At 40.9% G+C, this 15,465-nt stretch overlaps 1 protein-coding gene across 1 annotated transcript; it reads left to right on the top strand.

Moving 5' to 3' along the window:
* Positions 1–3,409: 3,409 nt before the first annotated feature.
* LOC308693844 (putative coiled-coil domain-containing protein 195) lies at positions 3,410–11,764 on the top strand (the record flags this gene model as incomplete). The annotated part of the gene is made up of 3 exons (XM_081370936.1): positions 3,410–3,644; positions 11,321–11,552; positions 11,635–11,764. The coding sequence occupies 3 exons, from the start codon at positions 3,410–3,412 to the stop codon at positions 11,762–11,764; spliced, it is 597 nt and encodes a 198-aa protein (XP_081227062.1).
* Between the last annotated feature and the right edge of the window lie 3,701 nt (positions 11,765–15,465).

The following is a 15,465-nucleotide window of genomic DNA, read 5'->3' on the forward strand; positions in this document are numbered from 1 at the left end:
CGAGATCCGCCCACAAAAGTTACTTGCGTTTCGCGTTTGATACTTGCGTTTCAGATCGTTAAAATAGGGCCCTTAATCTCTTTCTCATCAAACAGCCAGACTAATAAATGGCTTGACACAAACTGTACGGGGGCAGAGCCTAGAAAGAGTTTTCTTCTGTGTACACATAAAAGTGTCTCAATTCATGACCCTTTTACAGTAAATGTTTTTATTTATTGTAATGTTTTTGTGATTTCACCAGGAGGCACTTTGCCTAAGGTTCACATCTGGTGATAAAATACATGTCACCTTTCATGCCATTTACAGTATTATGTATAATGCACGAGATGAAATACTTGTGTACATATATATCGTCCTTTTGTATACAGTTTTTCTCGATTGTTTACACACATTTTCTGAAAGCATGCCTCATATTCTCAGAACTCTACACACAAATCCAAAAAAACACACACAATGGGCAAAACCCCTCAATTCTCCTGCAAAATGAAACTTTACATTCAAAACAATGTTATTTCTTCTCAAAATGGTATTTTGTTTTCAAATGACACACACAAACCATCACATGAATAGACATTTATAAGAACCAGTTGAACACTGATATGCTCAATGTAAAACACTATGATGAATGGAAAACACTTCTTCTCCATCATCATAATGACTTATGAAAACAAAGAGATTTTTTGTTGTGAAAACAAGAGATTTTCTGCATGAAAATTGTGCCAAAAGCAGAGAATTGTGTGTAGTGTTTCGAAAAAGGTGTGTTTTAGATCTGCAATTTGAGTGTAAAGCAGGAATTGTGCTTGTAGTTTAGCAGAATTGGTTCAGGGGGTTGGTGAATGAGTTACATGTTGTGGTCATTGTGTCTCAAGTACCAGTATTTGTGTGTAAACAATTGAGAAAAACTGTAATATGTTTAATTGTATTTTACAGAGTTGTTTACAAGTTAGTTCTATTATTGATGTTATTGTTTTACCTTCTCCTCTAGTTTTAGGCCTACTAAAAAATAAATAAAAAATGAATCAACTGGTTTATATTTTCAGTAGACCAACAGATCAAAAGTTTGAATATATATATATATATATATATATATATATATATATATATAACAATGTTTTTGTTTTTTTTTTGGGCCAGGAAGCAACCATCTAGAAACCAGAAAACCCTAAACACACTGAAACACTCAGAACACCTTAGCAACCATGTGGAATTGCCTTGGCAACCACATACATCAGTATATAAATAATGTAATACAATGAGACAAAATAAAATGTCACACTACATTTGGTTGGTGAAAGATTTTGTATAGGACATTTATATAATGTATTTACAATGGTTGCCTCACAATAATCTGCTGTTGTCATCACAACCATGCACACACACACACTGGCACAATTTTCAAGCCATGGATAGCAAGGCTAGTGTTTGGGTGATAGGGTTTCTCTCCCACACAGACAGCCTCATGCAAGATTCAGAATCTAGCATTCACACTAGAGAATCAGATATCTCTTGTTAACAACATAGTGTTTTGGTATTCAATATTGTGTGTGTGAGTGAGTTTTACATTATGGGAATAAAATTATCCTACATTATGGGAATAAAATGTCCCCACAAAGATGTCAATATATACAAAATCCTTGTCCCTGTGGGAAAATGTTTTGGTCACCCATAAGGAAAACCACTTTATACTAAGTGAAGTGTTTTTTTGAAAATGTAAAAATGCAGAAAGTTATCTGTGATGGGTAGGTTAAGGGGATAGAGGTTAGGGGAGAGAATATACAGTTTGTAAAGTATAAAAACCATTATGTCTATGGAAAGTACCCATTAAACATGGAAACCCAACATTTACTTGTGTGCAAAAAAAGAAAAGAGAAATAAGTATAGCATTTCTTGTTTGTCAAATTTGGTCATTTTTCAAACTACCGTGTGCTGTCTTTGATTAAATTGTGATCACAGTAGTGTGAAGGGGAAAAAAAACATTAAAGCAGCAACAACTGCATACTGATCTTAGCCATTTTGTGCTTATGTATATTAGGGCAATTTTCTGTAATTTTCCCCATTGTATGTTCCTTTGCAACCTTTTATTTGATGTGTATTCGTTAGAATGAATTCTTTGTTAGACTCAAACACAGTATTCTTTATTTTTATGCTTGTGCTATAACTAAAGGGCAATATCTTTAACCTCTGTTTTATGCTGCTTTGCCAAATGCATATTCATTGGACCTCATAATGACACTGGATAATTGTGTATGAATAACACACAATTTCTTTAAGGGTGCTAATTACCGTTAATTAGCCATGGTTGAGGTTGGTTTCTATTGATCACCTCTTCCTCTCTTTTCAGACAAAAACAACATGTTTACGTCTATAATTTCTGTTGCTAAATATTTTTTTATTATATTTGTATTAATATTGGCAAGTCTCAACATGAAAAATTATTTCAATAGCAATAAATCCCAAATATACTTGAATGCAGACTTGGACCATATTAATTATAGGAAGTACTCCTGCCATGAAAGAAAGTGATAAATTATCTATCTTAGCACTGAGAACAAAATGAGTAAGAATGTATATGAAGAAGAGACACGTAAATAAATAAACTGAATGAATCAACATATTTAGGTGGTGACTGTTTTAGTTCTAATAAATGCATAACTACAGTGGTTGTTCTAAATGATACAGCCACAAAATATATATGCATAACACTACTGTAACCTTTAACAACAATGGGAAGACATCTTTTGACGTGACCAGTGAAAAGGATCATATACGACGACACCAGCATGTATGGAAAGCGAGAATATAAATATTAAGACCATCAAAATATTTTTTAGTTAAATGAACATTCAAATGGCAATTGTTACCTCTACTCTTCAGAAAGACGTAAAGGGGACATGTAATAAGGACATGCTTTTGGGTAACTTTTCCATCCTAGATTTGTTGCTACTTGTTGACTGACCTGATGAATATTTTAAGCTCCAAGGGAGGCGCATCAGTTACCTCTGAATCTATCGCAGATCTTCATCTCTGTCTGATGACAAATTAATTGCCTTTGTCCTCTTAGAGAAAGAAATTTAATCAGGATGTTCTTATAGCCAAGTGTTCTATGTCTATTTTGTTTATCTGTATGAGTATTTTTCCTCTGTGTGCACTATTACAGGCAGAGTCAACAACCGAAACTCAACACTCTGTCTGTGATTAATAAAACATTGTACCGAGGCCCAAAAGGCCAAACACCTGAACGCTTTCAGCTGTATAAGTGGTGAAAGGCGACATAATCTCCCCGGGACAAGATTTGGACTGAGATTGAAAGGCACTGTGGGAGAGGTCCAATATAAGGGAGTGGAAATAGGACTCTTTATTCTGCACTTGAATGGGCAGCCGCGGCAGGTGAGACGGATAGTCTGGAAGCATGGAGAGTGGACGGAGCTTGGTGAAGGTGATCTCAGAAATGCAGAATGAGATCAGAAAGCTAGAGAATGAAAACCAAACACTCCGTGGGCAGCTCGGCCGACCAACATCGGCTTCGGACTCAATGAAGCCATGTGCATTATCTACTCAGCAGAAGGACGGGTCACAGGAAAGCTTGACCCACGCCAACCTGAGACGGAACGTGTCTGCACCAGAACTTGAAGGACAGTTCAAAGGTAAATATCTGGTGTTACTCAAACTTTAATAAGCATGTGCCACATCTTAATTATAACGCATTCTAATTCCAATGCAAATAAGTAACTTGACTGTAAAAACGTAAAGCTGACTAAACATCATACTTTTGACCAACAATAAAATAGTTTTGAAATGAAACTAGTTAACTTAGATATTACCTTATTTTATATTTACACACATTGAACTATATATATTATGGCATGACGTTCAGGAAATGATTGTATTTATAATATGAAATTTGAGGATATGGAATATAACTGAATATATGGACTGGAACTCTGAATAAATGGAATGAAACTTGAATAAATGGAATGAAACTTAAATATATGGAATGAAACTTGAATATATGGAATGAAACTGGATATATGGAATGGAACTCTGAATATATGGAATGAAACTCTGAATATATGGAATGCAACTCTGAATACATGGAATGAAACTTGAATATATGGAATGAAACTAAATATATGGAATGAAACTAAATATATGAAATGAAACTTGAATATATGGAATGATAGTGTGAATATATGGAATGAAACGTATGGAATGAAACTTGAATATATATATATATATATATATATATATAGAGAGAGAGAGAGAGAGAGAGAGAGAGAGAGAATAGAAGTGTGAATATATGGGATGAAACTGATTATATGGAATGAAAGTGCAAATTTGTGAATGAATTAATGAATAATGTATAGCTAGATATATCCTTGTTATCAGAGTGATATTCCATGACTTCTGAATTCCATGACTTTAAAAATGTCATTCCCAGAAATGTTCCAAAACTTTTTTGAACTAGAAAACTTTTTTGAAATAGCTGGTCATACTCCAAACATCACAGACAGTTTGGAGTCTACATCCCGTCATCTTGAGGATCATATTTTCATTATTGCAACATTCATAATGATTATGAGTAATCGTGTTCATCAGAATGTTGCTGAAAACATTATGCATCATTATCGAAGAAATTTATGAATCTCTTAGGGAGATGTTGGCTGAAATAGCACTCCAGGTAGAAGCTGATATACAAGTGCATGTTATGCACATTTGGAGTGCACATTCTGCATCAGTTGTAGATAGGGGCTTCTGTGGGCGCTCCCTGTGAGGTGGAATGCATGTTTCTTTCTGTATTTATGTTTGCCTGATAAGCAGGAACTTCCAGGCCTGTGAGGTTCACGGCATTCAGTCTTCTGGGATGAAATAGTGAATGAATTTCTTCATTAGTAGAACTGTACTGAATAAAGTTACCAGTGTTTTTCCCAGTACATGCATTACTGTAGCTCATCATTACTTAGGATTGCTGCTACTTTGCCAGTTCCATTCTATATATTCAAGTTCCATTTCATATATTGAAGTTCATTCCATATATTCAGAGTTTTATTCCAAATATTCAACATTTCATTCCATATATTCAGAGTCCCATATTCCATATATTCAAACTTCATATTATAAATACAATAATTTCCTGAACGGCATGCCATAATGTGTATATACTGTATATGCACTGTGCATATTAAACCATAGTAGACCCTAAGGCAGGGGTGGGCTGCTCTGGCCTAGGGTGAATCTCATTCAGCTCCCTAGCTTGTGAATCAGTATATTGTGTACAAAAATTCAGACACTGGTATGGACCCTGACTCACTACACATTGGGACACTGATGGCTCTATTTCTGGCGACATGGCAACGTCCTCATTGTACAATGTCACTACTGCTATATTTATGAACAACTGCAGCACAACTGCAGTCTTTCTGACATTATTTGGTTTTTATTTAAAAGTACATTATGATAAATACTTTGATTCTACATATCCCTGCAACATTTAATTTGTAAATTAATAATAAATGTTTGCTAGATTTTGTTCATTACCTGTCTAGCTATGTATGTTTATGTTGAAACATAATTATACAACGGTTTGTTTTTTAAATTAAGTTCCAAACGTAGGTCTGGGAGGAGCCTAAAACATTCAGTCCCGTCAATCATCATTATGAGCGTACTATATAAGCAGCAGACATCGCGTCATCCCATTGACAAATACGAAGTACAGCTCTTTACCTATGACAAGCCCCATACTTCTACCAACAAACTTAGCCAAACAAATCCACACCTTCCTAGCACCCTCAGCTACCTCTGTTTACAACATTGCTCCCCCGAAACAGCCCCACCTGCCACCCACCTCAGATTTGCTCAGCCTCGCCCATAACTCGCCATTCCTTGTTCCTTCCAATTTCCCTCCTGCTTCCTTTCCAACCATCCCCGGAGTGGTCTCCAGCATGAAGTTTCCTTTGCAAACAGGAACCGCCTCATTCCTGGTTTCAAAAACACCACAAATCCATTCTAGTCAGATCAGGCATCCCAGCAAACCAATACTCCAGCCATTCTTTCCACATGCAACTTCAGAATCCCCAAACTCCAAATTAAAACTTTAGGCCGATGGTCTTCAAATGCTTTTCAATCATATATCAGAACAAACCTTTCCCACAGACAAGCCCATTAACTACCTATTCAATAATCTAGTCTTTGCGCACCTGTTCGATATTAATTAAAGGGGTCATATAATGGTACATGCACTTTTACAAGTTGATTGTACTGAAATGTGTGTTGGCAGTGCCTGTACACAATCATCATAAAATGATAAAAATCCATCCAGTGTTTTTTTTTAAATCTCCTTATATGTTTTCCCCTCTCTGAAATCAAGCCGTTGATTTGATCGCCCCTCCCACGATTGTTGATTGACAGCAGCGTTTCAACACAGACCCACCCTCATCTTGAGCGAGCTGTCAATCATCATAGTCCGCGTGTCATTGTTGATACGCTGGAGCACTGTCTATGAGCAGAATGGCGTCTAAGCGATTGTGGTGTTCTGTTTTTGGGTGTAATAAGGAACACAGCAGTCATTTTGATGTTCCTAAATCCGAACCGCTGAAGACGCAGTGGCTGAGTTTTGTTTTCGAAGGGAATATTCCCCACGATCAACGTCAATGCTTTCATGTTTGCGCGAATCATTTCACACACCAGACTGCTTTACAAACGAGGGTCAGTATAAAGCTGGTTTTGCTAAGAAGCTGCTCCTGAAAAAAGGATCGGTACCAACTATTCGTGTTCCTGCTGCACCTCCAGAAGAAGAATTCATAATCCATAATCATAATCCCACATTTACAATGAACAACAATTTCTGGTTATTGTGTTATTGTGCTACAAACGGTGTACGCACAGAACAGAGGGGCGGGGGTGAGCAAAGCTCATTATCATTTAAAGACACATGCACTTAAACGGCGTGCTGAAAACAGAGCTGTTTTTGACCAGGTAAAATGTGTGTTTTCTTACAATACTAATATGAATTTTTAATTAAAGTATATTACAAACTTTTAATTTAGACCGTAAAGAATCATATTAGCTTGTACAAAAATAGCATTATATGACCCCTTTAACAAACTCTACCCGCCCACCTAAAACTCATATTTTAGCAATTGTCAGCCGCAGCAGTGATGTCAGACACCTCTCTATCAGTTTCTTTTAATAAAAAAAAAAAAGTAAAAAAAAAAATAAATAAATAAAAATTGCTGGCCTAACACCAGCATTCTGAGTAAACTTCATTTTTCACTGCCGTAACAGTGATTTCGGCCACCTCTCTCACGCCAGCTTTTCAAGTTTCAAGTTTTACCCTACAATCCACCCTGTATTTTCCCAAAGCGGATTCAGCTAAATATTCGGTTACACTTTATTTCAATAGTCTACTTTAGACATTCTAAATTTCTTATATCTTTACTACCTATCTCACCAATCCATTCGCAGTTTACTGCCCAGCTTGCTGTCTCTGCAATAGCCTACTTTTTGGGGGTTTTAACTCGGAGCTCGAGCCGAGCCTTGGGTCCCAGCCTCCTCCAAGGACAGCAGGCAAAGTTAGTTTACTATTAACCTCGAGGAGGAGCCTAAAACATTCAGTCCCGTCAATCATCATTACAAGCATTATAAGCAGCAGACACCGCGTGATTCCATGGACAAATTGTTCCGCCAGCCCTCCTCCTCGTCTCCTCATCTAATTCTCTATCTCCTCCTATGCGCAGTTCCGTTATGGGGGGTTTAACTCGGAGCTCGAACCGAGCCTCAGGAAAAATCTTTTGCATGTCATGATGTGTTTTGTGTTGGCTCACATGATTATGTTTCGCACTTCAGAAGCTGAAGTTTAACCCTTTTGTTTAAAGGAGCATTTCACCTGTGGGAACATTAATCTTTATTGAAAGTGGGTCATATATGTAGTCGAAATGTAACATAAATTTCGAATTTGGTGCTGTCTTGACCGAGGAAAGAGTCAAGTCAAGTCAAGTCATCTTCATTTATATAGCACTTTTAACAATGTAGGTTGTTTCAAAGCAGCTTTACAGAGATAAGCGTATAATTTAAGGTATCAGAGATTGTTTTGGCTTTATAGCCGAGTTAAGTTATTTTCCATCTAAAGTTAGTTTTAATTGATTTGCTTCCGTCGCAACGATCATTTGTTATTAAATTAGGGGCCGCTAAGACGACACCATTCCCTCTACACAGACTTTAAACGCGAACCTGTGAGAAACGCTGATGGTGTTCACATGCACATTTAGAATGGGTTCTATAGTTATGTGCGTTAGAATATACACAGGTTTGGAATTCCCTACAAGCGAAGCCTAAACAAAGTACTTGTCTTTCCTTATAAATTTTGATAAATAATTTTATATTATTTTGTTGCTTTGGGGTAGGAACGCGAAACGAATTTTCCCGACAACGCCTTATCTGTATAGTGCTAGAGGGATCCTCCATAGGGAGAGACTAGTTGGCACTTCAGCACTGCGTTGTCATCGGTCCAGGCGAAGGTCCTTCGTCAGATCTGGATACGGCCTGGATCCGGCAGGCTGCAGGAAAACCTCGGGATAAACACAGACACTAAAATTAGCGTAGATGCCATTCTTCTCATGATGTAATGAGTACATCAGGATTTATGGGAAGTGTTCCCGGTTCCGGCTGACCTAATCTATGCAGCCTAACATTAAATTATAGAAGTCTATAATGTATTATGTGAAATTTAGGTCAAAGAGATGTGTTTTTAGTCTAGCTTTGAACTGACAGAGTGTGTCTGCTTCCCGGACAATGGTAGGAAGACTGTTCCAGAGTTTTGGTGCTAAATAGGAAAAGGATCTACCGCCAGCAGTCGATTTTGATATTCTAGGTATTAGTAACTGGCCGGAATTTTGAGATTGCAATAGACGTGACGGACTATAATGCATTAAGAGCTCGCTCAAGTACTGCGGAGCTAAACCATTTAGTGCTTTGTAAGTGATCAGCAATATTTTAAAATTTATGCGATGTTTAATAGGGAGCCAATGCAGTTTTGACAGAACCGGGCTAATATGGTCATACTTCCTGGTTCTGGTAAGAACTCGAGCTGTTGCGTTTTGAACCAGCTGTAGTTTGTTTATTAAGCATGCAGGGCAACCACCCAGTAGGGCATTACAATAATCTAGCCTTGAGGTCATGAACGCATGAACTAATTGTTCCTCATTTGTCAATGAGAGCATATGGCGTAATTTAGATATATTTTTAAGATGGAAAAATGCAGTTTTACAGATACTAGACACGTGACTTAGAAAGACAGAAGACAGAAAGTAACTTTAGGACGCATTTGTATGGAAGACAACAACTCCCACAATTTATTAAATACAGGCAATTGGTTGATAAAACATTGATCAAAATTAAGATACAATTTATACAAAACGAAAATCTTTTAAAAAGAGACTTTCTACAAAACAAAACTCAATGAAGTGGTCAAAAAGTGGTCATGGACCCACTCCATGTCTCCAAGATATATTGCGCATCTCAAAATGTATCATATTTTTCTCATGCTGCATGTCATTTTCATAATAAACATTGAATAAATTAAAAAAACATAATGACGTCACATATTTTCCAACCCAGCCCTCAGCCCTGTTGCAACTGTCGTTATTTAGGTACCTTAAACGCGCACGTACAGTCTCGGAGTCATCGCTGCAAACAGGAGATGAAGAGAGCTGAGATCCACATCACCACAGCACATCTTCGTCTCTGCCACCCCAGGATGATAGCGCGGCTAGTGCAGTTAGCGCGACCAGCGCCATTGCTAGGAGGGCGCCAGCGCCTCTGCCTCTCAGCGCCTCTGCCTCGCGAGTGGATGATAGCCCTGAAGACGCCTAGCAATCGTATACTTTTAGTGGTAGTATACCTTTAGTTAAGTTATACCTTAAGAGTCTTCGTAGCGTGCTAAGAGACAACGTTATCGGGAAACGCAGCCCAGGTATGATGCGTATGATGCGTAATGGAGATTCCAAAGCGCTCTTCTTTGGTCAGAACCATGGAGAGCGATCGCGGATAGGTCTGTCCTATGCACTGAAACTTTTTACAATGCAACAAAATATTTAAAGAGTATCAAGCTATATTATGTATACGCACAGATAATATAACAGTATATTAGTCAGTCATTTTTATTAGGTTAAACAGTGATTGGATAACGTTTTTAATTTAGCATTTTTAATGGCCCACCCACAATTGGCCTGGCCCATCCAAAACTGGAATCCTGGCGCAGTGCCTGGTTCGCGCTTAAGTAAATTTCAAATAAAATAAAAATGTCTGGCCAATCCAAGGCCCCTGCACACGTGGGGCCCCTAGGCTGCAGCCTATGCAAGGCTGTGCATTAATCCGCGTCAGCCCACAATGGACCACATTGCACAGCTCCGCAAGCAACTCCCACTAATCCAGTTCACAACACAAACGTCTGTGTCCTCGTCTGATTCAGAGTTTTTGTCCAGGAGAAATTGGCATCGTTGAAATTCTTTGCAGCAGACGGACTCAATCTCTGTGTCCGTAGGCACACAGTGAGAGCACAGGCACCACCAGTCCGCCCCAGCTCGAGCCAGTTCGGGCTCCTCGTCTGTGACAGGCTCGGCTGCAGAAGTCGCAGCAGCCGCCTCCTGTTCCTCTATCTATTGCTTTTAGTTTCTGCAAGTGAAGTCCCACCCAACTGATCTGTAAAAGGTCTGTAGTGTGAGTGGGTCCCACCCCCTAGAAAAATGAGGAACGAGTGTTTGTAGTCTCAACCCCTCTACAAAGATATGGGACTTCCTGCTTAGAATGACGCAAAATGATGATTTTAACATCATTATAAGCAGGAACTGCAACACTGAAATCCGTATTTCTCCCGTCTCAGGGGAAAATGAGGGAATAATGTACGACCATTCAATGCAAATGGGTGAAGTGTCCCTTTAAAAGGGAACGTCGACGCTCCCTGGTTTTCAAGGTGCATTGTGGGACTTTTTTAGGTAGTGAACGTTTCAGTCCACTGGAAGCATCTTGCAATTAAGACCTTAAAGTGACGACTCCCTGATCAGTCCCCTGAACCTAATCAAAAACACCAACATGTAATTTTAAAGTAATCCTGAAGACTTTTGAGGTGTGCTTGAACAGGGTTGGACAGTGGACCTCAAGGGCCAGAGCTATCATTCATGACTAATGTATTGATGAAAATGATACAGAGAATGATACAGAAGTGAATACATTATCTCTTTCCAAACAAGAAATGTATTTTTAGTCAAGTATTGGTTATAATTGATCAAAAATATCATGTACATGCTTTTCTGATTTCTTTCTATAGAAAACATTATTATGACTGTGCGGAGATACTCCATATCCTCAAATTTCATGAACGGCTCTCGAAAGAATGAGATTTTGCACAAGCCAAGGCTATATGAGGAGACTGTAAACAACAATAAATGGACAAAATTACATGATGGCTCACTTGGGCTTCCTTCTATTGCCTATTCAAAACCAGACATTGAGAAATTAACCAACAGGCATTCCCTTCAGGAGTTTGTCAACAAAAACAGGTGAGTTAGGCTTTAGTGAGTAGCTTTGTTTGAAATATTGATTTACTAATTTGTATGCTAATCATTTTACTTAACATTTTAGAGCCAAAGTCAAGACAGTAACTTTCCTGTTGCCTGTGGATGATATTTATACCAATCGACCTGTACTGGCCGAGCACCTGCCTGAAAGGAGCACCTGTGAACTCAAAACAATAGCTGAAACAGACTCGTGAGGTCCAAACTAATAGCAGGAAATACAGAAACGCCTGTGAAAGGAATGTTTGTGAATCTGACAAAGAGGAGGTTCAGTAATGTGGTCAAACTCTGTCCTAACTCATTTAAGACGTCGTAGGTGAGTCCTGTGGTGAATTAATACCTACACCTGACCTCAACACTTTGACTCCTGTTACAGATTTGGTTTCTCAAATGAATCGAGCTGAAGAAACTCAAGTCATCTCATGGTCTCGTCTGAAGACCTGGCAATCTCGCTGTGGCGTTTGGATCAGGTGTCTGTACACACAGTCTGATCGTGTGAAGTGCCACTGGAGACATGCACTTCCTGCCCACTACTACGAGTTTGCTGAAATTGTTAGTGCAGAGCGCTTTGAATGACGAACTTTACTTGTTTGAGTCATTTTGCTTTTATTTCTCCCTGAAATCTTAGCTTGTCTAATTGTAACATAACATAGTTTACTTCTGAACATGTTTCACTAAAAACTTGTGCATGCAATCTTCATACTAAAATATATTAAAGCTGTGACTCATTTGCTACATGAAAGAGAATGAAGCCAAAGGAAGGTTTACACTTTATTATTATTATTATTATTATTAGTGAGTTAATGGGGCTATATGTAAGAATGTTCATGTGTTAATAGCTTTTTTGTTGCCAATGTGTGAACTGCTTGTTACGAAACTTAAAAAAAAAAAATGACACTTTCCGCCGACTACCTATTGTCTATGAAAGCCTGTAGAATGATTTGTATGTGAAGGTGCCTGGACATTTTTGCTGGGAAAATCAAAAGGTTGTGCTCCCGAGAGCCTCTCTTCCATTCTATGACACATAAAATGAATGCTTATGTAATGTTCAGGATAATACAGAAAGAGCTTTCTGCACTGTAATGTCAATGTGTCATGCAAACAAAATTATTAATTCAAACTATAGTCTCCACAAAGTCGATCATCGACCTCCGGCCTAGGGTGTCCTGGTGCCATCATCCGACCTCCGGCCGTATGTCTTGGACACTCGGGCGAAGAGAGGGGCGGAGCTGTCAACTGATCACCACCTGGTGGTGAGTTGGATCCAATGGCGGGGGAGGAAGCTGGACAGACTCGGCAGACCCAAACGTACTGTGAGGGTCTGTTGGGAACGTTTGGCCGAATCTCCTGTCAGAGAGATCTTCAACTCCCACCTCCGGCAGAGCTTCGACCAGATCCCGAGGGAGTCTGGAGATATTGAGTCCGAGTGGACCATGTTCTCCACCTCCATTGTCAACGCGGCCACTCGGAGCTGTGGCCGTAAGGTCTCCGGTGCCTGTCGAGGCAGCAATCCCCGAACCCGGTGGTGGACACCGGAAGTAAGGGATGCCGTCAAGCTGAAGAAGGAGTCCTATCGGGCCTGGCTGGCTTGTGGGACTCCTGAGGCAGCTGATGGGTACCGGCAGGCCAAGCGGACTGCAGCCCGGGTGGTTGTGGAGGAAAAAACTCGGGCCTGGGAGGAGTTCGGTGAGGCCATGGAGAAGGACTATCGGTCGGCCTCGAAGAGATTCTGGCAAACCGTCCGGCGCCTCAGGAGGGGGAAGCAGTGCCCTACCAACGCTGTTTACAGTGGAGGTGGGCAGCTGTTGACCTCGACTGGGGATATCACCGGACGGTGGAAGGAATACTTCGAGGATCTCCTCAATCCCGCCGTCACGTCTTCCATTGAGGAAGCAGAGGCTGAGGGCTCGGAGGCGGACTCGTCCATCACCCAAGCTGAAGTCACCGAGGCAGTCAAGAAACTCCTCGGTGGCAAGGCACCGGGGGTGGATGAGATCCGCCCTGAGTACCTCAAGTCTCTGGATGTTGTGGGGCTGTCTTGGCTGACACGCCTCTGCAACATCGCGTGGCGGTTGGGGACAGTACCTTTGGACTGGCAGACCGGGGTGGTGGTCCCTCTTTTCAAGAAGGGGGATCGGAGGGTGTGCTCCAACTATAGGGGGATCACACTTCTCAGCCTCCCTGGGAAAGTCTATGCCAGGGTACTGGAGAGGAGAATCCGGCCGATAGTAGAACCTCGGATTCAGGAGGAACAGTGTGGTTTTCGTCCCGGTCGTGGAACACTGGACCAGCTCTATACCCTCTACAGGGTGCTGGAGGGCTCATGGGAGTTTGCCCAACCAATCTATATGTGCTTTGTGGATTTGGAGAAGGCATTCGACTGTGTCCCTCGCGGCGGCCTGTGGAGGGTGCTCCGGGAGTATGGGGTCCGGGGCCCTTTGCTAAGGGCTATCCGGTCCCTGTATGACCGGAGCAGGAGCTTGGTTCGTATTGCCAGCAGTAAGTCAGACTTGTTCCCGGTGCGTGTTGGACTCCGGCAGGGCTGCCCTTTGTCGCCGGTTCTGTTCATAATTTTTATGGACAGAATTTCTAGGCGCAGCCAGGGGCCGGAGGGGGTCGGGTTTGGGGACCACACGATTTCATCTCTGCTCTTTGCGGATGATGTTGTCGTGTTGGCCTCATCAGACCAGGACCTCCAGCATGCACTGGGACGGTTTGCAGCCGAGTGTGAAGCGGCTGGGATGAAAATCAGCACCTTCAAGTCCGAGGCCATGGTTCTCAGTCGGAAAAGGGTGGCTTGCTTGCTTCAGGTTGGTGGAGAGCTCCTGCCTCAAGTGGAGGAGTTCAAGTATCTTGGGGTCTTGTTCACTTGTTCAGATTGACAGGCGGATCGGTGCAGCTTCTGCAGTAATGCGGTCCCTGTACCGGTCTGTCGTGGTAAAGAAGGAGCTGAGCCGCAAGGCGAAGCTCTCGATTTACCAGTCAATCTACGTTCCTACTCTCACCTATGGTCATGAGCTGTGGGTCATGACCGAAAGGACAAGATCCCGGATACAAGCGGCCGAAATGAGCTTTCTCCGCAGGGTGGCTGGGCGATCCCTTAGAGATAGGGTGAGAAGCTCGGTCACTCGGGAGGAGCTCAGAGTAGAGCCGCTGCTCCTCCACATCGAGAGGGGTCAGTTGAGGTGGCTCGGGCATCTTTTCCGGATGCCTCCTGGACGCCTTCCCGGGAAGGTGTTCCGGGCATGTCCCACCGGGAGGAGACCCCGGGGAAGACCTAGGACACGCTGGAGAGACTATGTCTCCCGGCTGGCCTGGGAACGCCTCGGTGTCCCACCGGAAGAGCTGGAGGAAGTGTCTAGGGAGAGGGAAGTCTGGGCATCCCTGCTTAGACTGCTGCCCCCGCGACCCGGCCCCGGATAAGCGGTAGAAAATGGATGGATGGATGGATGGATGGACTATAGTCTCGTATAGCCAGATCTTTACAGTCTATTGTCTCTGTAACACTTTACTATAAGCTTCATTAGTTAACATTACCTACCTTAGTTAGCATGAACTAAGAATGAACAATACTTCTAAAGAATTTATTATTCTTAGTTAATTTTAATTTCAACCTTCACTAATACATTATTAAAATCAAAGGTTGTATTTGTTAACATTAGTTAATGCACTGTGAACTTACATGCACAAACAATGAACAGCTGTATTTTTATTAACTAACATTAACAACGATTAATAAATATTGTAACAAATGTATTGCTTATTGTTTGTTCATGTTAGTTAATACATTAATGTTAACTAAAGAACCTTATTGTAAAGTGTTACCATAGTCTCAAATATACTTTATAATCAAACAATCATAACAGTGTAATTTTAATTACATGAGGCTGGTAATTGC

The sequence above is a fragment of the Scardinius erythrophthalmus genome (genome assembly GCF_964197995.2).
Source record: "Scardinius erythrophthalmus genome assembly, chromosome: 7".
NCBI lineage: Eukaryota > Metazoa > Chordata > Actinopteri > Cypriniformes > Leuciscidae > Scardinius > Scardinius erythrophthalmus.